The following is a 26,149-nucleotide window of genomic DNA, read 5'->3' as shown; positions in this document are numbered from 1 at the left end:
GAAGAATTAGGAAATTTATTACATTCCTATTTCAATTTATAAACACAATATGTCTCTTCATTTGTTTAGATCATCTTTGATTTTTTCATCAGTTTTGTGTACTTTTCAGCTTACAAGTCCTAAACATATTTTATTAAATTGACAAATATTTCAACTTTTTAACAATTTTAGATAATATTGTGTTTTTAATTTTTCTGTCCATGTGTTGACTGCTAGCATGTAACAATAGAATTGAATTCTATGTGTTAACCTCAGATTTTCAAGTGGGCTGAATGTTAGTTCATTAATTGGTTAGTTTGAAGTTTGAAATTTTTAATTTTTGTAGATGCCTTTGCCATAGTTTCTTCTATGCACGTAAACAAACTTGCATGGCAGAAGTGGGTTGTGGGTTCATCTTATTGTTAGTGGTTTATCACATAGATAGGGACTACCAAGAGCAAAATGAATCAGAAGATAAAGAGCCAAAGAAAAAAAAAATTTACCAGAGAAGAATTAGCTGAAATCTTTCATCTCATTATAGCAAGATTTGCTAAGCTTGAAGAGAAAGATCTTAACACTAAGCAGTTTACAAAGGTTTACTGTGCAGTTAGTGAGACCATCAACTGCGACAAAGCCATTTATGATGAAAAAAAAAGAAAAAGGGGGGGCAGCACCTGTGGCTCAAAGGAGTAGGGCGCCAGCCCTGATGATGGAGGTGGCAGGTTCAAACCCAGTCTCAGCCAAAAACTGAAAAAAATAAATAAATAAAATAAAATAAAAAAGAAAAAGGTGTGCCAACAACTGTAGATGCCTTTTCCAAGCAACAGACTTCAGTGGTAACCTCCCCTCCTCCAGCAACAGATTCTAATCCTGATTCTCCAGCACCTGCTCCATCCTTTCCAGCACTATCTCTGTCATCATCTTCTAATTAATGTCAGGCTAACTTCTTGCCTCAAAAATACCCCTCCCAGTAAGGAAGGCGGTGATGCAATATTAGATGAATGTTATCTCTTAATATTCTTTTTAAGCATTCTCTTATCCCCTGTCTAAACTTTTTGTATGAGTTGCTCATAAGAGTTATGTTTGCTTGAATGAAAAGAAAGCCCAATAATTTCTCTAACTTATTATTATAATCAAAGACATTATTATTATTATTACAGCATTATATTGCACTATTATTACAATGAAATTCTATAAAAACAATATGTATGTATTATAGTATTAAGTATCATTATTATTGCCACATATGCACTGTTCATCAGGAATCTGAGTTACATACAAGTCTGACCTAAAGACATTCCGGTCTTAAAGATGTATCTTGTCTGCACCCTGAGTACACCTGTATCTGGTGCACCTTCTCTTCTCTTCTGATAAGGACTCTGGTCATAGCTGGATCAGGGTCTACCTGAATCCAGTATGAATTCTTCTAAATTTAATTTTATTTGCAAAGACAATTTCTTAGGTTCCAAGTGAGCAGGAGCTTTTGGGAGATTATTCAAGCCATTACACATGGGTTTTCTTTTGCCCCATCTATCACAGACTTGGACTTGAAGAACCTGACAATTCAGAAACACCAAGGTAAATAGTTATAGAAAACCTAAACAAAGGACTACTCTTCTTACCCAGGGGCCAAGAAAGGAGAAGCCTAGCAAGGCAAAAAAACTCTTAGATAGTAACTATTCTAATGCAGCTAAAATCATGTGGCCCTGCCTTATCGACACCATGAAAGCCTCAGGAATGTAAACTACCCTCACGAGGTTTTAACAAAGCTCCCCAACATCCTTGCTGGGGGGTCTCAGAAAAGGCCAAGTAAGGTGCTGTGATTTTTCTCCCTTAACACCTGGAAGGGAGCTCTTCCTGCTGGTATCACCGGAAACCAAATGGATGCCTGGACTTCTATTCCCAACTGGCAGGGAAATTAAAATGCACCCATTTCTTTCCATTGGAATGTTGTTGGAGGCCTCATGGGAAAAAGGCAGGACTTTCACCCTTGCCTAGTAGTACTAAGATCATTCCTACTACAGTTTCCGTAGAGGCTTTGGTTGGAGAAAGACTCCACCTCCCTTCCAGTTGTGAGTCCTCTCATGCAGCTGAACTTCTTTTTTCTTTTCACCTTTCCGAATCTTCTTGTGTTTATTTTATGTAAAAAGTACAGAGTTTTTAAATGTGTACATAGTGGAGAGAATAAAGAAAACTTTATCTATGCCACATCTATGCCATCTTCCTAGTAATAGAAGTTATCCTAAATTTGATTTTAAGAGAAGTTTTAGAAAGTTTTCTTGTTTAACTTCTGCATAAGTACTTTTAAGATATCTTTAAAAGAGATACAGTTAAAAAAAAAAACTAAAGGCCAGGTGCAGTAGCTGACACTTGTACTCCTACATTTTGGGAAGCTGAGGTGGGAGGATTATTTGAGACCAGGAGTTCAAGACCACCTGACCAGTGTACAGAGACCCATCTCTACAAATTAAAAAAAAGAAAAAAATTAACCTGGCATGGAAGTGCATGCCCGTAATTCTAGCTCCTCACAAGTCTCAGGCAGGAGTTTCAGGCTGTGGTAAGCTATGATGATTCCACTGCACATTAGCCTGGGCAACAGAGCAAGATGGTTTAAAAGAAAATGAATAAAATAAAACACAGCAAACTCAATGTAGTACCCCTTCCGGACGTCATGTGGAACCTGGGTCTGCTCCAGGGGCATAATCCTTAGGGACAGTTCACCAAGCTCAGTTTCCCCATAGTTAGGAAAGGCTAGTTTCCATACCATAATTTTGCCTGTGTTCTTTTTTTCTCAGACAGGCCAGCTCTCAAGGACAATGGTAAGGGCAGAGAGAGTTGTCTAAGCAGTTGCCTCTTGACTGATCCAAACTCTTACACAGGAACCCAGGAGAGTATGACTCTTTTTTATTCCAGGTCTAAGTTCTAAATTTCTGAATTATCTTTGCAAATAATAGTTATTTTTAAAATTTATTCTGGCTTTCCAGCACTAGTCAACAGTACCACACAGCCTTCTGAAGTACCCAAGCTCAGGCTACTCCATGAATGTAAGCCAGACTTCTTCATACTGTCACACTTGATCTCTGGGACAATTCTTTCCACGTGCTTCTTCAGACACTTGGTGGATATCTAACTAAGCCAAGGATGATCCAACCCTAAATTATTGATGACTTTATTTGCAAAATATGTCTGTTTATGATTCCATGCTGTGGGATTAAGCCAAAGAGAAGACCCCGGATCCAGGGTGGCCTTGATAGGTAGGATCTCCCTGTGCTCTTGTTTGCCTTCACTATTCTGGCTGAGAGTGTGTGCCGTCCTATGACACAGCCTGTTTCAACTCCTTTTTATCTTCCTTCCATGAGATCTGATGACCTTTCCTCAATAACTGACTGATCTTCCCAATTTCTTCCAAATTTATTAATATATTTTTTATAGACTATTTGCTTTTCTCTGAAAAATAAATTCCTCTCTGATCTAGATTTCCTAATCTTCATCCTCTTTTGCTTCTTTTTTTTTCATGATTTCCTTTTTGGTGCTTAGCAGTCAAATGCTAGAAAGGGCAGTCAACAGGAAGTGAACCAGACATGAGCAAAACCACAGGGAGACCTGGAGGGTGCAGCAGTCAGAGGGTGCACACCCTCATTGGAGAGAGGCAGTGGGCGCTTGTTTCCATTTTATCAGAGAGTCCAAATTTTCAAGAGACACCAGATATTCGAGATTTTAAAGGTTAGTAACTAATTAAAAAGAAAAAAGGGGTGCATGGGAGCCAATACACGTTTTATTCAGACCAAACAATACAGTCTGAGAGCCAGATTGGACTCTTTGGTCCCCAACTTAGGACCTCTCCTTGCAATCCCTTTAATGATTTCTCTAAGGGGTACTGTGGGTTATCAAGCAAATTGTCCTCTTGTGGCTCATCTTAATATTCCTTAGGTGGCTTCGCAGATCAGGCCAATTTAAAGCCAGCTTAGGGTAGAATCATGTCTCAAGCCTTTTTTCAGTTCCATCTGGCAAAGAGCTCCCCCTGGCTCAACGAATCGTTGTCCAGCTAACTGCTGGCAACAGGGCAGAGCCCCCTCACAGAACAGAGCCCGGGATATCTGCCCAAATCACTCTGCCTGGGGATGAGTGCATCTGTATGGGATGGTTCTTTATGCCACAAGCTGGTACATAACTGTGCAACCACCCCTGCAGTGGCTGCTGAGTGCATCTGTCACGCGGTCTATGCAGATAACAATACTACTGTTATCTTAGGCACTGGGATTTTATTTTCCTCAATACTTTTTTTTTTTACTTCATTGAACAATATTGAATTTTCTTCTGGCTGAGTTAGGCTGTGAGACGAAATTGTCAGCAGGTGTTTTAAATTGTTCTCTTGATGATCGTGGTTTCTATTTCTGAAATGCTTCTACTTCCTGAAGTACTCCTTTGGATTTTCAATTCTGTGGTCAGAACTGTTTCTCCTGGCTGCAGAAGTTTAAGTGAGTCTCTGAGGCATGCCTTGCTGTTGTATTCCTTGTTTTGAATGTGGCAGGCCAGGTTGGGCAGCAGTCTGCAGGAGCCACAGCCTGTTTAACACAAAGTTTTGGAACTACCCTCGAGAACTTTCTGGTATGATAGATAGGGAAGGGAAAGAAAGCCTTTTTAGCATATGAGAAAAGAAATTGTGCTCAGGCTTTTTGTCTGTTGAGGTTTTTTCTCCTCAGAATCATGATACATTCATTACCTGGTCATACATTTTCTCTCTCACAGACATTGAGATGGAAATTTTCTACTCATTTTAGGGTCTCAGACTAAAGGTCATCTTCTCACAGATATTTTCCTGGGTTTCTAATCAAAGTTAGAGCACTTACCATAGATTATCTCAGGTCCCTATATGCTATCTATCCTAAGATCCATTATTTTTTGTATTATTATGTAGATGCTACCATCTATTATGATAACCAAGCCCCTTACCCTTAAAAAAGAAACTTCCTTTGGATCCATTAGTCCCAGCTCCCTCAAGGGTGAGGAGAACTCTGAGAAGAGGCCTGAAGATAAGGGAGCACATAGGGAGAGGGAAGAAATTCAAGGAGAAACTTGAGAAAAGAAAGTACATAGGAAGGAGAGGCTTGATGTACCTCCCACCCCTACTTGTACTATGCAATTCCCCTGCCCAAGGCTAACCACAATGATTCAGCTTCTGTACCTCTGTCTGCCTGCTGTGATGCAGAAATAGAGTATAAAGATCCATTTGATCTGTTTGCTTCCTATGGCAATGACCCCTGTGCAGGTTTAATAAATTTCTATTAATTATTTACATTTAAGTGGAGTCCATGTCTGCTTCTCAGCTGTGTGAATCATAAGATTTGGAGGCTCCAGCGAGATTATTGGACCCCTGCCTGAGCCCACAGCTGGCTCATGGCTCCAGGGGAAGGCCTCAGAGAAATATTCTCCCCTCTTATTTCCTTGAACCATGGATTAAAGGCACAGGCTCCCCAATTTTCCAATTTGGTAAGTTCTATTCTGTTCTGTTTTGGTGCCAGTCTTTGGCATGGTTTTGACTGGCTTCTGTCTTGTTCCCTGTTCTGATCTCTAGAGACTAGGGTAAATAGGCCAGCCCAAGGCCAGCTGGACGCAGCTAAGCAGCCTGCTCCGAGGCAGAGGGGAGATGTCCCCCCATCTCCCTGGTGGTGAGACAGACTGTCGCACTACTGGCTGTGAAACGGTATAACTGTTTCACTACTGGCTTAGGTTTTAGGTCACGGTTGTCAGTTTTCCTTTAATAGGCTGGTTTTTATATGCTTTTCCTGTATGAATGAGTGAGGATTTTTGCCTTTTGTCTGTATTTTGTTTATAACTCTAAAGAGTCTGAGGTAGAGGGGAAATGCCTCCCTGTCTCGCTGGCTTGCAGCCCCTTATTAGACGGTTCTGCTATTAGCAGTCCTTAGGACTGTTCGGATTTGCAGGCTAGTCCTGTTCTGGTATTTGCAGTCTTCTATTGGGTTGTTCTGGGTTTTACAGTTGACTGTGCTGGTTTTGGTTTGTGTGTATATTGTATGTTCTATGTTTTGTATGAGTAAGTGAGTGAATGAGTTTGGATGTGACCTCATGGCTCCGTGCCTGACTGATTTTTGTCTGTCCATCTGTCTCTTCTGTTTTGTTCACTGTTTCTCTTTGTTTTATTGGCTTGTCTACCTGTAATAGAGCAGGGACCATCCGGTAAGCCCTTGGATGCTATGTCAAACTTGTTTAACTGTTTGTATCTGTTTGGATAATTTGTCTGGTTTCAGCCACCACACCAAGGGCAACCATGAGAAAGTGAAACCACTTGTCAGGTTCCCTTTCTCAAGTCTCTGGTCTGTCAAGTTGTCTTCTTTCAACTCACAGAGGGTGGGTCCCTGGTAAGTCCCTGTTCCCCATGTTCACCCCTTCCTATGTTGATGAGATTGTGTGAAATCTGTCAGTCATTTTGTATTTTATTTAACCCTGAACATTTACTCAAGTGTCAATTCTTTCAGGGAACTCTCATAAATTTCAGTCCCAGCAAAGGTCTCTGTGTTTTCCTTCCTCTTCTTTTTCCTGGTAAACTGTTCACTATCCTTATGACTGGGTATCACTTTTGTTTCTATATATTATTTACTTCCTGGTGCACCTTCAATTTGTGACAATTTACAGCCACTGGTTGTGGCTGGAGCACAAGAGCCACTTTTCACCCAGGGGGTGGCTGCTGAGAAACTCTCAGCCCCTGGTAAAAAAAAAAAAAGTCTGTCCCCCACCTCACCCTGCCAAATTATCGATTAAATTATTAACCTTTTACTTTTTCACTCATATCCTCTATGTTCCCCCTGCCTTCAGCATTGTTGTCAAGGTAGAAGTTAAACTTTACTGTATAGTGTTGCTCTAAAATCTTGGTCTGCTTGGTAGTGTACTGTGTTTATTGGCTTCTATCTTTCTTACATGGTCCTTTTGTACTACCTCATTTCATTTTGACACTGTAGTGCAAATAACCCACTTGAGTCCAAGATCCTCTCTTTCCAGGAATTAAAGAGTTAATATAAAATTTATTAAAACTGTTTTTCTAACTTTTTGCCTGCTAAAAACTGTAGTTGCTAGGTTACAAATAGCTTTGAGATAAGGTGCCTATGCTCAGGAGAAGACCCAAGGTCAATTACTCATTTGAAACCAAAGGAAAAAACAGGAGCCACTTAGCATTACTCTAGTTGATATGTATTCTGCCAATCCTCGGGTGGTCTCTGAGGGGGGCAGGCTGGGATCCCTCTGAGGAGAAGCGCCCCCTGGAAACATCCCAGGGCCCCTGGAGATGTCCTGGAATCCTTGGGAGACCATCTGATGATCACTCCTAAATTTACCTATGAGTCCGCCTCCAGAGGTAAGTCACTTTAACATCTATTTCTGGCTAGTGTCTGTAGACATTAATTAACCATTAATGGTATTTTTGTTATGTTTATTTATTGTGGATTGTTGTACTTCTTAGTAATACTGAAAAAGTGGCAGGCAGCTGCGAGGAACTCCTCTAAAGATAAGAACAAACTACAATGAACAAAATTAACCTTGAAAAAAGTAGAAATAATATAAATAATAACTAAAGTTTTAAATATCACCTGGAAACTATATGTAACTTATAGGCCTCAAAGCTTAGACAGAGTAAAGTACATGAACAGAGCCATAAGAACAAGAATCCAGGCTCGGTACTTGTGGCTCAAGTGGCTAAGGTGCCAGCCACATACACTTAAGGTGGTGGGTTCAAATTCAGCCTGGGCCCACCAAACAACAATGATGGCTGCAACCAAAAAAAAATAGTCAGGCACTGTGGCAGACACCTGTGGTCCCAGCTACTTGGGAGGCAGAGGAAGGAGACTCGCTTGAACCCAGGAGTTGGATGTTGCTGTGAGTTGTGATGCCACAGCACTCTATCCAGGCGGACAGCTTGAGGCTCTATCTCAAAAAAAAAAACCAAAAAACAAGAATCCATAAACTCTGCCAGGAAACAAACTTAATTAGATATAGGCCTTTGCCACTGGTGTTGTTCAAAGAGACCCCCATCAATCCTCTGCAATTTAACAGAGACCAATTTAGTGAACAACCTGGTGTAAATATCTTTGTTAAAAGTGATTTTTGGTCTTTTGGATGTACTCCTAGTAGAGGAATTAAAGGATCACATGGTAGGTCTATTTTGGGATCCCTAAGTGATTTCCAAAATCTTTCCAAAAGCAATGTATTAGTTCTCATTCCTACCAGCAGTGCAGAAGTGTTCTAGTTTCTCCACATCCATGCTAACATCTATGGTTTGGGGATTTTTGTGATGTGGGCTAATCTTACTGGGATTATATGATATCTCAAAGTGGTTTTGATTTCTCTGATGATTAAGGGATAATGAGCATTTTTTCATGTGTCTGTGGGCCTGTCCTCTTCAGAGAAGTTTCTCTTCACTTGCCCACCCTGAGATGGGATCATTTGTTCTTTTCTTGCTAATATGTTTGAGTTCTCTGTGGATTATGGTTATTAAACCTTTTTTGGAGACATAACATGCAAATATCTTCTCCCATTCTGAAGGCTATCTGCTTCCTTTACTCACTGTGTTTTTGGCTGTGCAGAAGCTTTTTAGTTTGATCAGATCCCAGTGATGTATTTTTGGTGTTGCTTCAATTGCCCAGGGAATCTTCCTCATAAAATATTTGCCCAGACTGATTTATTCTCGTGTTTCCTCTGCACTCTCTCTGAGAATCTTTACAGTTTTCATGTCTTAAGTTCAAATCTTTTATCCAGTGAGAGTCAATTTTTGTTAATGGTGAAAGGTGTGGGTCCAGTTTCAGTTTTCCACAAGTCTCCAGCCAATCCTTCCAGCATAATTTATTAAATAGGGAGTCTTTTCCCCAATTTATATTTTTGATAGGCTTATCGAAGATCAAATGATGATAAGTGTATGGGTTCACCTCTTGGTTCTCAATTCTGTTTCATACATCTAACTCTCTATTTTTGTGCCAGTACCATGCTGTTTTGATCACTATAGATTTATAGTATGGTTTGAAGTCTGGTAGCATGATTTCTCCTGATTTGTTTTTATTTCTGAGTAATGATTTGGCTAGTAAAGTTTTTTTCTGTTTTCATATAAAATGAAGATGGAGAATTTACCTCTTTTATGTTTATATAGATGGAGCTGGAACATATCCTACTTAGTAAAGTGTCTCAAGAATGGAGGAAAAAGTATCCAATGTATTCAGTACTATTATGAAACCAATTTACAATCACTCACACTTTCATATGAAGAATATATCACAACTATGGCCCAGGATGAAGTGGGGGGATGGGAGGGAAAGGTGGAGGTCAGATGGAGGGAAGGTGAATGGTGGGATCACACCTATGGTGTATATTACAAGCATACATGTCAGATCTATTAAGTATAGAGTATTAATGTCTTAACACAATAATTAATTAAATGAGGTGAGGGATATATTAACCAGTATGTTTTAAGTATTCCAAATTGTCTATAATATCAGCACATTGTACCCCATAAATGTATTAATGTAAGCATGATCTACCTCTTTATGATTTAATAAAAAACAAAGATATTAGCAGCTTTTTTATTTTTTTTTTCTTTTTGAGGTTTGTGGGGAAAGATCTGTTTCAGGCCTTTCTCACTGGCTTATATATGTCCATCTTCTTCCCATGTCTCTTCACATTTTTTTCCTCTGCCAGTATCTGTCTCTGTGTCCAAATTTCATCTTTTTATAATGATTTAAATCCTGGTGGATTAAGATCTAGTATTATTTTGACTTGATTTTAACTGTATTGTCTCTATAAGGACCTTATCCCCAAACACAGTCACATTCTGTGACACTGGAGTTAAGATTCTGACATACAAATTTTTGTAGGACACAATTCAATCCTTACCGGAGCTATTATAAAATTACAACTAATATTTAGGCTGTATGAGATTTAATGAGATGTGCATCTTGACTCATGTTGATTAGACTAAACTAACATGCATTAAAGATCACTATATAATATAAGCAGCTATACAACCAGGGGTTGTAATTGTTTAGAACTCATGTTTATATTGCAGGAGTTCAAAAATAAAAACAGCAGCACTATTGGAGTATTCAGGAAGCATCTCAGATTTTTAAAAAAAAACAGGCTTAATAAAATAAATCTGGGCTTTAATAAAAATAAAATTTGAATAATTATACACAATTTAAGTGGGAATATGGGTGAAAGCACAGAATTAAAATGAAAGAGATGTTCATGTCAGAGAAGGTAGATGCTGCGACTCTGGTAGAGGAAGAGAGGAAGCACATGGAGGAGAAGTAGAAAAGAAAGTTAAGTTAGATGAAGAATGAAGCTTAGGTTATATGGAAGCGGTGTTTGGATATGAATTCTTGGGAGCAGAGTTCTTACTTATTTGATCACAATATGAAATAGGTAGTTCCTGAAAGTTGTGAGCAGAAGATTGACACAGATTATTTTAGAATCCAGAAATCAGTCTTTGATTCTTTCCTACATACACGCATTTTGCAATGTAACTTTCCAGTTCTTCTCATTAGAGAAGATAAGGAGGACAGAGACTATTTCTTTTGTCCAGTGAATCTGCTGCCCTGTGACTTGCTTTGGTTAATGGAATGGGCCCTAGTTAACAACATACATTTTGACCCTTGGCCTCAAGTGTATGGTTACATACACATCTCTTTCTCTTTCTCTCCACTCACACCCCTCCAATAATAATCACCATTTGAAGAAGTGTGCTCTAGCTTGATGAAATATGAGAGACCATGCAAAAGAGAGCCACCACAGGCAAGACCATTCTTTACCGTCACCCGCCCTCCCTGGCTGACCATTCAACTACCTGCACATGAGCCCAGGCAAGATCAGCCTAGCCTGGTTCAGACCAGAAGAGCCTCTGACCTAATCCTTACACAGACCTACTTGTAATAATAAATATTTAATATTGAAAATACAAAGTCTTACAGTTGTTTGCTAGACAGCATTATTGTAGTAGAAGGCAAATCACACGGTGATATTTGAGTAATTAAAGGAAAATAAACTTGCCAGCAATATTAGTAAGGATTAAAGCATTTGCATGCTTATTTGAAAATAGGGGTGGGCAATTACAATAAAGAAGACTAGTTAGGAAATTGAACTAAGCAAATGCACAGTCTGGAATGTTAATATCTGAGTTATACAATAAGGGATTCATAACAAACATTTGGAAGAGAAGACTGGGAAAACTTCTGAATAAAAAAAAGAAACTGGGAGGTGCCTGTGGTTCAAAGAGTAGGGTGCTGGCCCCATATACAGGGAGGTAGGAGGTTCAAGCCTGTCCCTGGCTAAAACTGCAAAAAAAAAAAAAAAAAAAAGAAAGAAACCATGGGAGAATTAAGGAATTATTTAGCTTACTGCTAAGTATTATAGCTAATCTTTTGCCTTTCCTATAAAAAAATTTTCTAAAATAATTTCTATGTCTCAAATGAAATATTCTTTAAGCCATTTTTTTTCATCAGTTCATCAAACTACACCTAGTCATTTGTGATCCTAAGAATGGAAATTTTTTTTTTTTTTATTTATAAAGCATGTGGTCACTGTCAAAGATTTCAGAAAAATCAAAAGGCTTTGCTTGGATGAGTGGTTACAATACAAACACCAAAGACACCCTGCTGCCTTAGAGAACAGCTTAGCTCTTTGATAAGAACTTGCATAGGATAATTTTGGTCTTTCAGTTAGAGAGATTTCTCCATGCTCAGGTTGGCTCCATGGCATATCAAAGATAAAGTCAGATTAAAGATAAAGTCTGATTAAAAATAAAGTCATATTAAACATCTTCTCATCCTGCCCCTACCTTTCTGCCAAGTGAATTCTTACACCTGTCCTCAAATTTAAGCTGCATCTTTCCTATGATTATTTTAAAGGATGTGTTATCCAAGGAGGGACTGAGATATAAAACAAGTGTAAGCCATCAACACATGTAAAGACTAAGAAAACATGGGCAAATAGTCCACTTTTTTTTTTTAATTTACTATAATTGTTCTGGGCAATAAGAGATGAAAATAAAAATTTGAATATTTAAATGTGTTAATGGTCACACAGGTAATTGTTAAGGAAAAGAGAACGGGAATCTTACTCATTTTAACTGTCTCTTATCAGTAATCAGGTAGTTTTATTTTATCTAGGTTTATGTTAATATGTATACTGTAATTTTACCCTTATCTAGGTTTATGTTCATATGTATAATGCAACTTTCTTTTACTAAATTTCTATAGCAAATTTTATTTTGTTCATAAAAATCTCTTCTCAGACACAGCATGCATCAAAACAATAGACGTTAATTATAGACAAAAATTAGTGAGTAAAGAAGAATTGAGAAAAGTATAAATAGTGTCTTCTTTTTCTTCTTTGGTTCTTTAGTTTTTGTGATTCTCCGAAGATTTATACATCTGCACATTCACTTTCCTTTTGTTAAACAGATATGTTATTTAAGTGAAGACTTCAAGAATTATGCTTCTGATAATAATGCATGTGACTTTGATACAAATTTGCATCACTGTGAAGGATTCTTGCTGAGAAGGCTTGCAGATTAACCGACAGAAAACTAACCTACCACTGAGCCTGCCTCCAGCTGCTTTATTTGAATGAAGTTAACTAGAATTAGCCTGAAGATCTTCTGTTTTTAGCTTTTTATTTTAAGATTCAATTCTTCTTTTGTGTTACAGATGACAATTTTTATATGGAAATAACTAATTTCCATGACAAGATGAGAATATTTGTGTGACTTGTTCCCAAAGACATGAGATGACTAGGAAAAACAAAATAAAATAAAATAAACTGAAGTAACACTTATCTGCTGTAACTGCAAAATCACCTATGAAATGATGTTTCCCAGACTTTTTCAATTTTTTTCTCTTAGAAAATTTTTTTTCAATTTTTCTCATAAACATTCTGTGTCATTTTCTAAATCTAATTTGCACAAGTTTTATCATTCAATCTATAATTGTAGTATATCTTTTTAAAAGCCAGTTGTCTAATACTAATAGTGAAATTTACATTTTTCTCATTTTTTTATTGATATTGGGTAGAGTATTGCAGGGAACATATTTTTACATAAAAACTCTATACATGTGATAGAGCAATATGATTTACCTCACAGCGCAAGGTCAAGTTATAGACTTAGGAGACCAGAGTAACCACCTTGGAAGATCTAAGCTACGTCTGTCTTCCCATTCTTAGGTCAGGCAGAATTTTGCTCTTTGGCATGAATTTATCCAAGAATGACTGTAAAATATATAGTCAGGAAAACATCTCAAAGGGCCTTACTCAACCACTGGAGGTGTTTGATGTTTATTCCATTGTTTTCAAGATTAATTTGCCAGTTTAAAGACTATAATTAATGTTTTCTAAAATAAAACATGGTGCCATAGAACAGAATAGTACATTGTTAGGGTGCATCACAAGCAATGTTTCCAGAATGTTATTTCAGTTTTGTGTGTGGTGCCTGTGGGTAAGAAAAAGAGAGGAAGGAAAGCTTGCTTTGTAGCAGGAAACCTATTCTCCAGCGGGAGACTCGGCGGACTAGTGTACTAAAAACCGAGCCCACCAACTTAATCTCTTGCCTTTCTTTTATACATTTTTAGGGCTTGAGTGCACTTGAAAGTTGTGAAGGATGTGAGAGACGTGACACGCATGAAAGTCTTGGGACTTAAGGGAAGGTCAGGTTGGCCGAGCCCTTGGTACCAGGCGGCCTAATTGTCCTCAAAGGATACAGAAGGTTAAGGTTACTATCTAGGCCCAGCACCTACCAAGGGAAGGGCATACAGATAACAGAGACGTCTGCTGCAGTAGAGGTAGGAGTGTTACAGATTGTCTGGCTAATGCCTGTACAGAGCAACTAGGACAGATTTTTAGCTCTGCTTTGACTCTTGCCTCAGCTTAAAAGTACTTCTTTACATATGGTAAAATTTAAAAAGTGAAAGTCAGTGTAGCAGGTGGTAGTGATATAGGATTCTCCAACTCCTTCCCGCTCTGGGCAGGACAGGGACCCTGCTTCCTAGGCCAAAACCTGTCCACAAGCCACATTCCCTAGGCCCAAAGCAGACTCCTAAAAACCAGTCTGACTGGCATTCCTCCTAAGCTGCCACCCCAAGGGCCTCCAGCAAGCCCAGGGCAGGACCACATTCCTACACAGGGGCCATTTTAAAATTAACTTCTACTCACAAGCCCCCAGACAATTGTGACATATTTCACACATACATTCCATCTCCCCCCCCAAAACCCTGATTGCAGGATAGGAGGAGTGGAATATAAGCCCCTAAACAGAAGGCCCACATGGGCTACCCACTAGGGTCCCTTCTCTGCTGCTGGAAGCTCCGTTCCCCTCTTTTATTTACCTATCAGTAAGATCTATGTTGTTGCTTACTCACAGTGGTCCCTAGATGCATTCTCCCAGTCTCCTAGACCAAGAACCTAACAGAGATCTATATTTGGCGGTAGCAGGAAGCTATTGACAAAATTTATAAATGAAAGTAATCTGCATTTTTGGGGGGAGGGGGCCAGAGCCAGGTTTGAACCCTCTACCTCTGGTATATGGGGCCAGAGCCCTACTCCTTTGAGTCACAGGCATTGCCCTGAATCTGCATGTTTTACAGAAAAAAATATTTTCCTCAGTAAAGAGGTTAGATTTGGGAATAAAGAAAGTGAAAATGATACAGAAAGCTTTTAAAACTGTGTAGTGACAATCACCATTACACAAACTTGGGCAGTGCTAATGAAGACAAAGGAGAAGGAAGATGTGTGAAGGACATTTCATGAGGAGAATTGACAGGAAGAGATGATTAGTTTGAACGAACAGCAAGCAAGCAAATGTCTTTAAGAGGGTGGGTGGTGGTATCATTAAGTGAGATAAGGAGCTCACAAAGGGCGCAGGTTTTGATATGATGAGTTGCCATTTCTAAGAAAATGCACATTGAATTTGAGGAATATTTCATTATTGGCAATGATGAAAACTTTCAGGATAGTTCAGGGGATGAATTCAATCCTATCAGATTGAACAGTACATAGTGGGTAAGAAAATAGAAACAGTGTCCGCAAGCTATCTATAAACGTTTGAAGGGCAAGCAACAGAGGACACACGGATATATAGGGATAATTTCGTTCTTTGCTCATTTACTTTAATATATAGTGACTGACTATAATGCCCTAATCTTTTTCTAGCTAGACAATCCTTCACATGACTTTCACTGTGACTTTGCTTTACTCAAGAACCCGCATTCATTTTGTATGCTCCCCTGCATGGTAACTGAGGCCTTTGGTTGATTTCCGTGCCATTATAACCCAACCTGAGACACAGACTTTGGCAACAGGGCCCCTCTGCGTCTCCACTGACTGTTGCTCCATCAGGCTCTCACCCTCTTCGCGTGCTATCCCCGATACACTTTAGGAATTCACTCACGGATTTCCGATTTGGAGTGGACTTCCTTCTGTCCTGCACACACGCCCATCTAGACCTTACAAATACTTGGAAACTAACCGATGTCCACATGAACTTGCAAACCAGCACTTATGATACTTCAGTTTCTGAATCTCCGTATAGTCAGAACCTTGGTAATTAACTGTTCTTTTAGAGATGATGGATTTGTCTCTTCTATCAAAGTATAAATAAGGATATAATGTATTCACCTTAAAAATAGTTGTTTTGTGAAATTGGCCTTCTTTTTCCCTTTGTAGAAACCTATATCCATCATGGTGCCAAATCATAAACTTGATTATTGATTAATTGATAATTAAATGACCATGATGTTTTCTGGCATTAATGTTATGTAATTTGATGATTAAAACCCCACTCGATTATATCTTTACTAAATATTTACTTAAATAGCTTGATAAGACTTTCAAAAAGTGAACAAAAATAAAAAATAATTAACTTACACTAGTTTATCCCTTTTTCACTTTTATATAAACATTTGTCACCTCTAGAGTTTGTGGCTGTTCTCATTGCTTCTTTTTCCACTCCTGTTTTTTTTTCAGTCCTGATGGAAAACTAAAGCTTTGCGGAGACAACTAGGGAGTAATGTTATCTAACCATGGAACTTAATTTCTTTCTACAGAGATCAGAAATTTTAAAGTCACATAAAAATACAGATCAGATTTTTGAAAATACATTTTAGAACATAGAATGGTAACGATGAGAGAGATTTATACGTATTCATTTTTTAAAACTTGTTTATTTTTATTTTCTTTTCCTGAAATAGGTAAGATGCCAAAACTTGTGTTATTAAGGAATAGTTTGCACACAGCTTTAAACTACATGACCTGAGGGATTTGCAAATAAATTTCTTTCCTAATGAATTTGTTTGTTGCACTTTTTAAAGTCTGGACATCCCACATAGGATTGAGCAAAGATGTTGCTGTTATTTCAGGTGAATATACCTTTGTGCTCAGAAATACTCATTTCCTCTCTCAGCTAAAATATAGTCAAACTTTTTATTAGCATCACAGACCCTAATATAATGGTGTAATAAGCTAGTAGGCATGTTAGCTTAGTTTATGTTGTAGGTTGTTACTGGAACATGATTGGTAGTGAGACGTAGGGTTTGCTTTTTAGTTTTGGCAAAACATAAATCTTTTCACTTTGGAAGGAAGACCTACATCTTTATTTCCTTATAGACATGCAGAAATAATTTCAAAGTAGTAATCAGTTTTTGTTTATTTCATATAAGTAGTATTCCAGGTAGAAATGATATCATGAAATTATAAAATAAGTTGCAGTTATTGTAACGAAATAGTTCTGAAATAATTTCAGTTTGTGGTTTTGGAAGGGAAGAGTTACCACTGGGTCTGTAACTCTTTTCTCCATTTTTTTCCCTTTTCTCTAACGAATCTCCTTATAATTATTGACTGCTGGCTTTGCTGGATAAGTGATAAATAAGGACCCTGCAGGAGGTGAGTGGCTCAGTACTGATTATTGAACTTGGAATGCTTCAATCAGAATATATTTCTGTAAAATATTTTATTGTAAATAATCCCATAGTCTCTGTATTTCTGGACTGCAGCTAAGCCAGTTCAGGGTATGAAACTAGCAGAGTACAAAAGTCGAGAGACCTCAGAACCTATTAAACACATCCTCTAGTGCGCAAAACAAATCCTGGTACCAAAAAGAAGGGTGCAGAAGCTACACCTGCTGAATTTGGACTTCCTGGATATCAAAGGGGCTTAGGCTACTTCTCTTTTTTTTTTTTTGAGATGGAACCTCAAGTTATCCCCCTGGGTAGAGTGCCATGGCATCACGCTCACAGCAACCTCCAACTCCTGGGCTCAAGCAAGTCTCCTGCCTCCGCCTCCCAAGTAGCTGGGACTACAGGCGCCCGCCACAACGCCTGGCCATTTTTTGGTTGCAGCCATCATTGAAGTTTGGCGGGCTCGGGCTAGGGATTCGAACCTGCCACCTTAGGTGTATGTGGCTGGTGCCTTAGCCTCTTGAGCCACAGGCGCCGAGCCGGCTACTTCTCTTTTATGGTATCCTTTGCAAATAATTTTTAAAATTTATACATATGTCTCTTGGAAAATTTGAGCCTCTGTGACCTTGAAATTATGTAATATATTTTTTAGAAATTCAATTTTAATAAAAGTTTTGTTGTATCAGTAGCAATGTGTTAGTAGTGACATGTTAGAAAGAAACATACTATGGCGGTAATATTCGCAGTCAGAAGTCCAGCAGCTATTTCTTTAGCTCTTATATACACCAGACACTGAGCTAGGCCCTCAGTTACCTCCTATATGTTGCAATTTTCCAACATTTAAGAGGAAATTAATAAAGCTTAAGCCTCAGTACATTCTTTTGCATGGGATCCACTTAAGACCCTGAGAACTTTCTAGAAATAGATTCACCCGGTTCTATAATTGGCAAAATTTGCCAAAGTAGGATACTTTGATCATAATCACTTAAGAACACTGACTTTCCACTCCAATTTCTCTTTGTCATTGTTTCTTTTTTTTGCAGGGTGTAAAAGGACCCAGTGTAAAAGAAATTCAAATAAAGATTCTTTTATTTGTGTTTTGTATGCTATGTTGACATGGCGGTATATAATAATATGGCAGGAAGTTAATATTGTGCATAAATAATGTCAGTGATCTGAGTGTAGACATGGCATCCTGGAATAATTCTATTACCCATTGTTATGATGACCAAAGTAAAGAGCACAGAGTTTGTACCACGGTGTGTGTGAGTTTTATGATGCCCAGAATGTGCGATCCTTTAGGAGTAGAAGAGAAATAAGGCTGAAAATGTACAGACTCAGAAGCTCATCTGTAAAAAATTCTCACAATTTTTGTAGTACATATGTGAAAGAAATGTATGCAAAAGAGCTTTTTGAAAATTTTAAAATAAATTTTGAAATTAAAATTATACAATAGCAAAAAAAGATGTGAAATTGAAACTAGAAGAAACTTCATGATCTGGCTTGTTAGAGAAATGTACTCTGCAGAGAGGCCCTGAGTGAGATTTCAGTCAAAAATATAAATATAAAATGATCACTGAAGTGTATCAGAAAGTTAATTTAGAACATGTTTTTCCCCCAGATTTTCTGATGTTTTTCATATGGATCATTTCATTTAAAAAAATAATACTCTGGTTGGTGCCTGTAGCTCAGCAGCTAAGGTGCCAGCCACATACATCAGAGTTGGTGAGTTCCAACCAGCCTGGGCCAGCCAAACGACGACGACAACTACAACAGAAAAATAGCTGGCTGTTGTGGCAGGCACCTGTAGTCTCAGATACTTGGGAGGCTGAGGCAAGAGAATCACTTAAGAATCAAGTTGGAGTTGCTATGAGCTGTGACACCACAGCACTCTACCAAGGGCAACATAGTAAGACTCTGTCTCGAAAAAAAAAAAATAATAATAGTTGCAGTATTTTTACCCACTCAAAATAAATCACTTTTGTACTTCATTTTGCAATTTTTGTTTTCAAAAAGAGTTATACTGAATTTTATACACATCAAGTTCTTGGTCTGCGTTTGACTTCAAGGTTGGTATTACTCTCCATATTGTTTGTATAAATAACTTATATGTGTGGGGCCAGTCATAAAATACCATTTAGTATGCTCTTTCTGTTCTATTGTGCTTTCTTTTGTTCAGATCAAATCAATCATAAAGGAGAGAAAAAAAATCTGATGTCATGCAGAAGACCCTACCCATATATGGAAAGAACAGAACGTTCAGTTACATATTCATTCTACTGAGAAAAAAATTAAGATTATTTTGTTTAATGGACATAATACTGCATTGCTGATTCACGTTAATAGGCAAAATATTCTGTTATTGGTGTACATTCACTAAATTATCTGGTGTAAGAATCCCTCTGTATAATAATACAAATATTATTTTATGTGTGCCTTAGAGACCATACTTCACATGAAAAGTTCCAAGGATGTTTTTACAGCTTAAATTATAAACACTTATTTGAGATGTCATGCAATGTTTAATTATAATGTTTTTAAAATTTCAACTATAATGTATATTTATTTTCTAAATATGGAATGACTATGTGGTGTTTATTTAAACAACTTATCTCTGAATGATATTATGTTTATTGAGAAGTGTAAAACCATTCTCATCTGGATGGTCAAGAAAGAGAATCAAAAGCCTTTTCTGCAGTGTTGAATAATTTGGAACCTATTTAAGAAAGAGAATGACCAATCCAGGTAAACAAGACTTGAGTTTATTTATAGGATTCATATCTCCCTTCTGAAAAGGACATTTACAAACTTGATTTCAAAAATAAAAGAAATTATGAATGACAAATGTTCACGTTTTAATTTCAATAGTACAGGTAAGCTCTTCTGTGATAAATTAGCAGTTGAAAATGTTCCAGCGGAATCTGGTATCAATTAATTTAACACGTCATATAAGAAATAATAAAACATTTATTTTCAAGTCTTACATATATTACTTAAAATAGATACAAAGATCAATTTGTCATTTTTAAGTTTACTGCTATTTCAAGCTACCTGAAAGAAAATACCTTAGTGGAAAAAAATATTTCGATTGCCTTGAATACGTCTGACTTTTAAAACACGTACTGTTAGCAACAGTCCATCCATGTATTATTTAGCGATTAGGCAGGTCAAATGATCTATGAAATTATTTTGAAAGGAAAGAAATAATATTTGTTGGGCAAGTAAAATAATATTTGAGATTATTAGAGTATGCAACTTAGAATCAAGTTCAAGAAGTTGATTGATTAGAAAAATCTAACATTGCACAAATTCATAAATAATTGCTAGTTTCCATCTTTAATATTAACCTGCTTTCTTGAAGCACACTGAAACAATGAGATGAAATTGGTAGAAAAAATCGTACATGATTGTTTGCTGGATGGAAGCATTCATTTGTTAAAATAATTTCTCATACATATTTCCCTGTCCAAAAATATAAACTTGCTTCTTTTCCATATATACAGGTATCCTGTGAAATCCTGGATTCTGAGCAAAAGAAAGTTTGAGGTATGGCATTGAACAAAGCAACACAATGCTTGATGTTTGTGGCTGAAATTCAGCAAAATGACTGTCAGCAGAGAAGAGTTGACCGTAGTGTGCTTCCAAAAGTCTTCCAGGTTATTTTGCCCTCTGTTAAATTTGTTGGCGACATCAAATAATTGAACTCTTCAACATCAATATATACAAAGGCATTTTATTATTAACCAAAGAAAGGGAATTAGAGTCATCAGAAATTACAGCTTTATTTTTTCATAATACATATATTTATTGCCATCGTACTTCTGCAATTGTCATAAAATTAGAGTCGGATGAAATTTAGAGACACGTGCAAGTTTTGGAAATGGACACATAGAGAACAGTACAGAACTGTACATAAAATAATTACAATGTATCAAACACACGGTTTTAGCACATCCTTAATGGATGGGAATGAGCACCATATTTTGTACGAATATATATTTTTTTCTCTTTGTTTTCTACAGCACCAAAGAAATCCAAATAGGAAAAGGAGAGATGAGAATTGGGAATCAAGAAGCAACTCTGTTTCCATCTCAGCCACACTATCTTAGATTTTTATAATTTTCAAAGCTTTGTCCTGTGATTCTGTCCCGTAAGGACATCAGTACTTCCTAAATGGTACATGTATACCAGGCAAGTTGTTTTCTAGACCATCCGTATTCAAAACTTGCATGTGGCATAAAATGGGTTGGTGGCACCAAGGTATATTTTCTGTTGGTTTTTGTATGTTCTTTGTCCTAATCTTAGCCAAGGAAACAAGCAGGACCAACTTCAAATCCAAACTTCTGATTCTGATCACCAAAGTCATTGATCATGACATCAACTATAGGTACTTGATCAATTTTTGGTGTGTTGATTTCAATCACAGTTTTTTCATAGCCTTTTCTGGACTGTAAAATGAAATAGAAATAAAAAGTTACACCAATCACTTCACATTTTTAAATGTAAGTTTTTCTTAAGCTGCTGAGTGGAGGTGAGGAAGTGAAAGAGAAGAGAATAAGAAACCAGTTTGCCATCATCTAAGTAGTAACTCTCTTGTTATCATTTATATAACTTTAAATTTTGAATGTCAATCATTACATCTGACATTTAACAGTAATTACTCAACTACGATACTCTAGGATAATTCCCAGCCAGGAAAGAATCTTTTTGAATTGATAAGTACAATTTGATACGTAAATTGATGTTGGGATTGGATCTTCCTATATAAATACTACATCTTTGCCACCATAATTAGGAGATTATAGACTGTCAGAGTTATAATACAGAAAGTCAAAAATCAAAAGCTAAATATTAATTCTGTGAATTGTTAAATCACAATATGCTAGTATTGGAAAAGCTTTCTATGAGTCTTGTTCCATCAATCTGTTTTATATTTTTTCCTTTGTTCTTGCATCCTACTCATTTTGTTGAAAACATGAACCATGAACCTATTTATTTGTAATTGTGAGTTCTCTTCAGTTATCAATACTGAACTAAAGCAATGAGCTTTGGGGGGCATCCTAAGAAGCATTTTCATATATGGAATTCCCATCTATTTAAAAAAAATTAGTTCTAGAGGTTGAAATGTAACAAAAATACAGTAGACCCCCAGCTATTGTACTATAGTACCAGATAACAAGCTCTTTATAAACAAAAGACAGAGGTAGACGTTATCTAGGGTACAAATGGTATAATGGCGATTCCTTTATCTGTAATTTCAGAATCGCTAGCGAAGGAGGCAAATGAGAAAGATTTCTGGTTTTCTTTTTCATTTCAAGAATAACTAGCTGTGACACGAATCAGATGTCAGGAATGATAACATAGGACTGAAGATTACTTTTTCCTATGGATTTTAAAAATGTGTATGTATGTTTCAGAATGTGTGTGTGTGTGTGTGTGTGAACTTTAGCAGTTTCTAATACACCACAGTGTAACACGTCAGGATTAATATGAAATCTTTATAACAACTGACATCCATTTCACGAGAGAAATCTAGACTAGGACCAAACGAACATTGTCACAGGCGGCCTCTCATTTGGGAAGGTGCAGGGATTCTACTCACCGCACAGCCATCATATAGTGCTTTGATAAAAGGGTTATTGTCATGGGACATCTCCTCATCATTTGACCCCAAGAACCGAAGTGCTTTGTCGTAACTGCCTGATGATACGTCATACCAGGCTGCGGACTGATGACAGTTGTAGGTGAAATTCTGCCGAGCAGAGGCAGTTAGAAGTTTCAGGAACGTCATTTGCACCATATTAATGGAATTGCCTTCAACATCTAAATATGAAAGCTGGAAATAGAATAATTAAAAAGTACATAAAAATTCGTTTCTTCCTTTATTCTGTAAAGAATAAAATCACTGTCAACCTCAGCTGTGAACAGTAACGTCAGAAGCATGCAGATGAAGCAACAGATTATAACTTAATGAAGAAGGTGTGAATTGATGGTCCAGACACCCAGAGACAGAATTTTATGAAATCAGGAATATATCCTTAACTGCTTATCTCTGAAATAATCACTTTACCTCTATCCTCTCCTAAACAGTAAACATTGCCCCCCCCCAAATGCCTTCGTTTCCAAAAGTGGTTTCATTATATTTATGAATCTTTTGAAAAAGTAAGACGGCAAAGTAGCAAGACAATGAAACCTGAGGAATCTGGGACAGATGTAGAAGGTGAAATGGTTTTTGTGTAGCAGTTTGATTTTGCCTACTCCTTTCAAAAATTTCGTAATGTATCTACTTTGCCTAGATCTTTAAATATGTTCCAGCAGGTGCCTGTGGCTCAAAGGAATAGGGTGCCAGCCCTGGCCAAAAACTGGCAAAAAAAAAAAAGTGTATATATATATATATTCCTTCACTTTTGACTTTGGGGCTATCAACCTCTAAGGTATTCTGGTCTTCTAATTTTCAGTACAGTCGTGTCTGTCCATTATTAGAGAATATGTATATTCATAATTGTATTGTCAGCCCCAAGCATATTGCCCAAGATAATATAAGTAAATATTTGTTGAGTCAATATTTATTCTGTATATAAAGCAGGAAAACAGTCTTAGCTATAAATTATTAAAAATATCTCATAACACCTTCATAAATTATTTTATTTGATAGAATTGAAATATCTGGACTCAGCTGAAACACATAAACTTAAATTAAGAAACAAAGTTAAGAAATTCACCCAGATGATAGATTAAATCAATGTAAAGGCAATTAACTGTGACTTTCTTATAATTGATTTCATATAGTTATACTGAATAGCAGGTCAGATGATGAAGATTCTTGTGAGGTTAAAGAAAAAAAACTACTAGGAAAATTCAATCTAAGGAAAACAGAACAACAACACACACACACACACATTTTTAACTGTGTATGATTTTTTAAGTTCATATCCAACTAAAAATATATCATGAATATTTAACGTGTAACTCAAGGACTATACTAGTGCATACAAGTGGGAAACGTCACTGTAAGGCATTAATTATAATTATATATGTTTGCTTGTTACAAAAATAATAAGCATATAAACAGTCATCAATGTAACAGTTTTTTTAAAACATTACATAATTGAATAATTATCGAAATAAATGGGAAATACTCTAATGTGAATAAATCCTAATTAAAACATTTTACACACATGTACATTTTAAATAGTTTTTATACATTAGTTTATTATAGTTAGCATCTAATTTTAAAATATGTTTTGAAAACTATTAAAATGAATTGCTAAATATACGGAAACCTTTATGTAAGTTTGTGCCATTATACAAAAAGGATAAGTGCACTGTCTTTCCAAACATAACAATCAGAGGAAAATATTGTACTTCCCTAAAGTTCCTATTGAAATGGAAAACAAATAGCAAAATGGAGAACAAAACAGATAGAAAACAAAATAGTGGGAGCCAGAGATACCGACTGGATATCGTATTCTTTATCTCTTATATTATCGACATAATCTGTTCCTAGGATATTTATGTCAGGTACTTAATAAACCGTGTATGTTATTTGATCATATTTTTCTCAGTAAATTTAGTTTATTTATGTTTACTTTGAAACAGACATTTTAGACAGCTTTAAGATATCACAGTGGTCCAAAAGATGTTAGGGGCAGAAAATTAGACATCACATCAAATCCTACTCTGTATAATTTCGACTTTCACGGTCAGGGTGTAAAGATGCCTGATTTGAGCTTTACTTCGGAAGTTTGAGATAAATGGTTTCGTGTTGAGGTCAGGACATACCATTTTTCCTCTCTTAAATTCACTATACCAGCTTCCTGGTCTCTCCTTTGGCCATGATGAAATCCTTACCTGTTACAGAGGAACAGAAAATTAGAAAGGAGGTGATTACCATGAATGGTATGGTTTCTGCACATTATCAGTCATTTTCAGAGAGAGTAAAAGCTGAAAAGCTTTAAATTAATGTTAACCCTATAAAAAATGAGATTATCTAAAATGATTCCACAAACCTACACAAAAAGAGTTTTGTATAACCAAACGGTTATACAAAATGAGGTAAAGAGCAAAATCTGAGACAGCACCTACGAACTCCATGGAGGGAAGACTGAGTCATTTCCTCCCTGTTCTCCCTACTGTCTCAGAAAGAAAAGGGGAGGAAAGAACCTGGAAAAGGCCTGAGCTGGAGAGGCCCCTGCTGGTGGGGCGAGGGAGTGCAGGGAACTTCACTCCAAACACGGCTCCCTGACATTATGGGCATTTTGAATTGAGGGTCCTTAGAGATGAACATACACTGGAAGAGACTTCTCTCCTGTCTACTGAAGATCTGAGGGACCCCCAGGGGGAACAATTGTTGTTCCTCTTCTTCATCTTACTTCTGAATCATCAGTGTCTCCTAAAGCACAGGACTAAGATGGTCTCAGCAATTCCTTTACTTGCCTAAAGTTCAGATCCACCAAAGAAGAAAGCAATGGCCGCTGGTCACTTCCCTCAGCTTTCATTAACTGAATTCAGATTGCAGGAGGAAATACTGAAGTTTTTCAACACACAGGAAGAGATTTTTGTCACGAGCCATTGTTTACTATACAGGCTCCAACCGACGGGTTGGGCCGGTGTATATTCTTCAAACACATTGAATCCCCCCCCATCTGAAAATCATTTACCAACTCCTAAAATCAGTCACATTTCCCTATCTCCCTTTCCCTTAAGAAGTAAGGTATATAAGTTTCTATACTCTGTTGGGATATTTGGCAATCAGTTTGTGATTCCCCTCCATGGATGCTAATAAATTTCAGTGTCATTGCTTCTATTAATCTTTTGTCTGCTATTTTTTCCATGAACTTTCTTAGGGTAAAGCGCAAGGTTAGCAATCACCTAATCATCCCTTGCAAAGAAAATCCTCAAAATGCCAGTCAGCATTAGCCAGCGAGGCGGGAGGAGCCATCTCCATTTCCCAGCCAAAGGAGTTATTTGGAAATATTTAGCCAGTAACTAAGTGGGCAAGGATACTTTAGAAAGTCACTGGCAGGGAGCCAGCCTCATCATTCCCTGCTAGGAAGAATATTTAGAATCTTTTATAGACTTGCCTTTATTGTTTTGCTTTGTACAGATCTGCAAAATATAAAGGTACGTAAATCCTCACCGCAGGGAATTGGAGTCATCAGGGTAAGGGGAAGCATTTTCCATTTCCCACCTCTCTCTGGGGGCTAGAGGAGCTTTACTATGCTTTGCCCCAG

The 26,149-nt window shown here is 37.1% G+C and overlaps 1 protein-coding gene across 5 annotated transcripts in view; it reads right to left on the bottom strand.

Annotated features, from left to right (window-relative positions):
* Positions 1–20,822: 20,822 nt before the first annotated feature.
* Positions 20,823–26,149, bottom strand: part of COL11A1 (collagen type XI alpha 1 chain) — a 205,414-nt gene continuing 200,087 nt past the window's right edge. For all 5 annotated transcript variants that reach the window (XM_023509793.1, XM_003784099.2, XM_003784101.2 and 2 more), the window contains 3 exons: positions 24,699–24,767; positions 22,519–22,752; positions 20,823–21,364 (listed from right to left, as the gene is read on the bottom strand). In XM_023509793.1, the coding sequence (XP_023365561.1) occupies positions 21,218–21,364; positions 22,519–22,752; positions 24,699–24,767 (450 nt within the window). In that variant the 3' untranslated portion in view covers positions 20,823–21,217. The remainder of the gene's footprint in view (positions 21,365–22,518; positions 22,753–24,698; positions 24,768–26,149) is intronic.

The sequence above is a fragment of the Otolemur garnettii genome, unplaced genomic scaffold (genome assembly GCF_000181295.1).
Source record: "Otolemur garnettii isolate 467f Iridium unplaced genomic scaffold, OtoGar3 scaffold00010, whole genome shotgun sequence".
NCBI lineage: Eukaryota > Metazoa > Chordata > Mammalia > Primates > Galagidae > Otolemur > Otolemur garnettii.
Note: the sequence above shows the minus strand (reverse complement) of the source record. Positions and strands in the feature narration are given on the sequence as shown.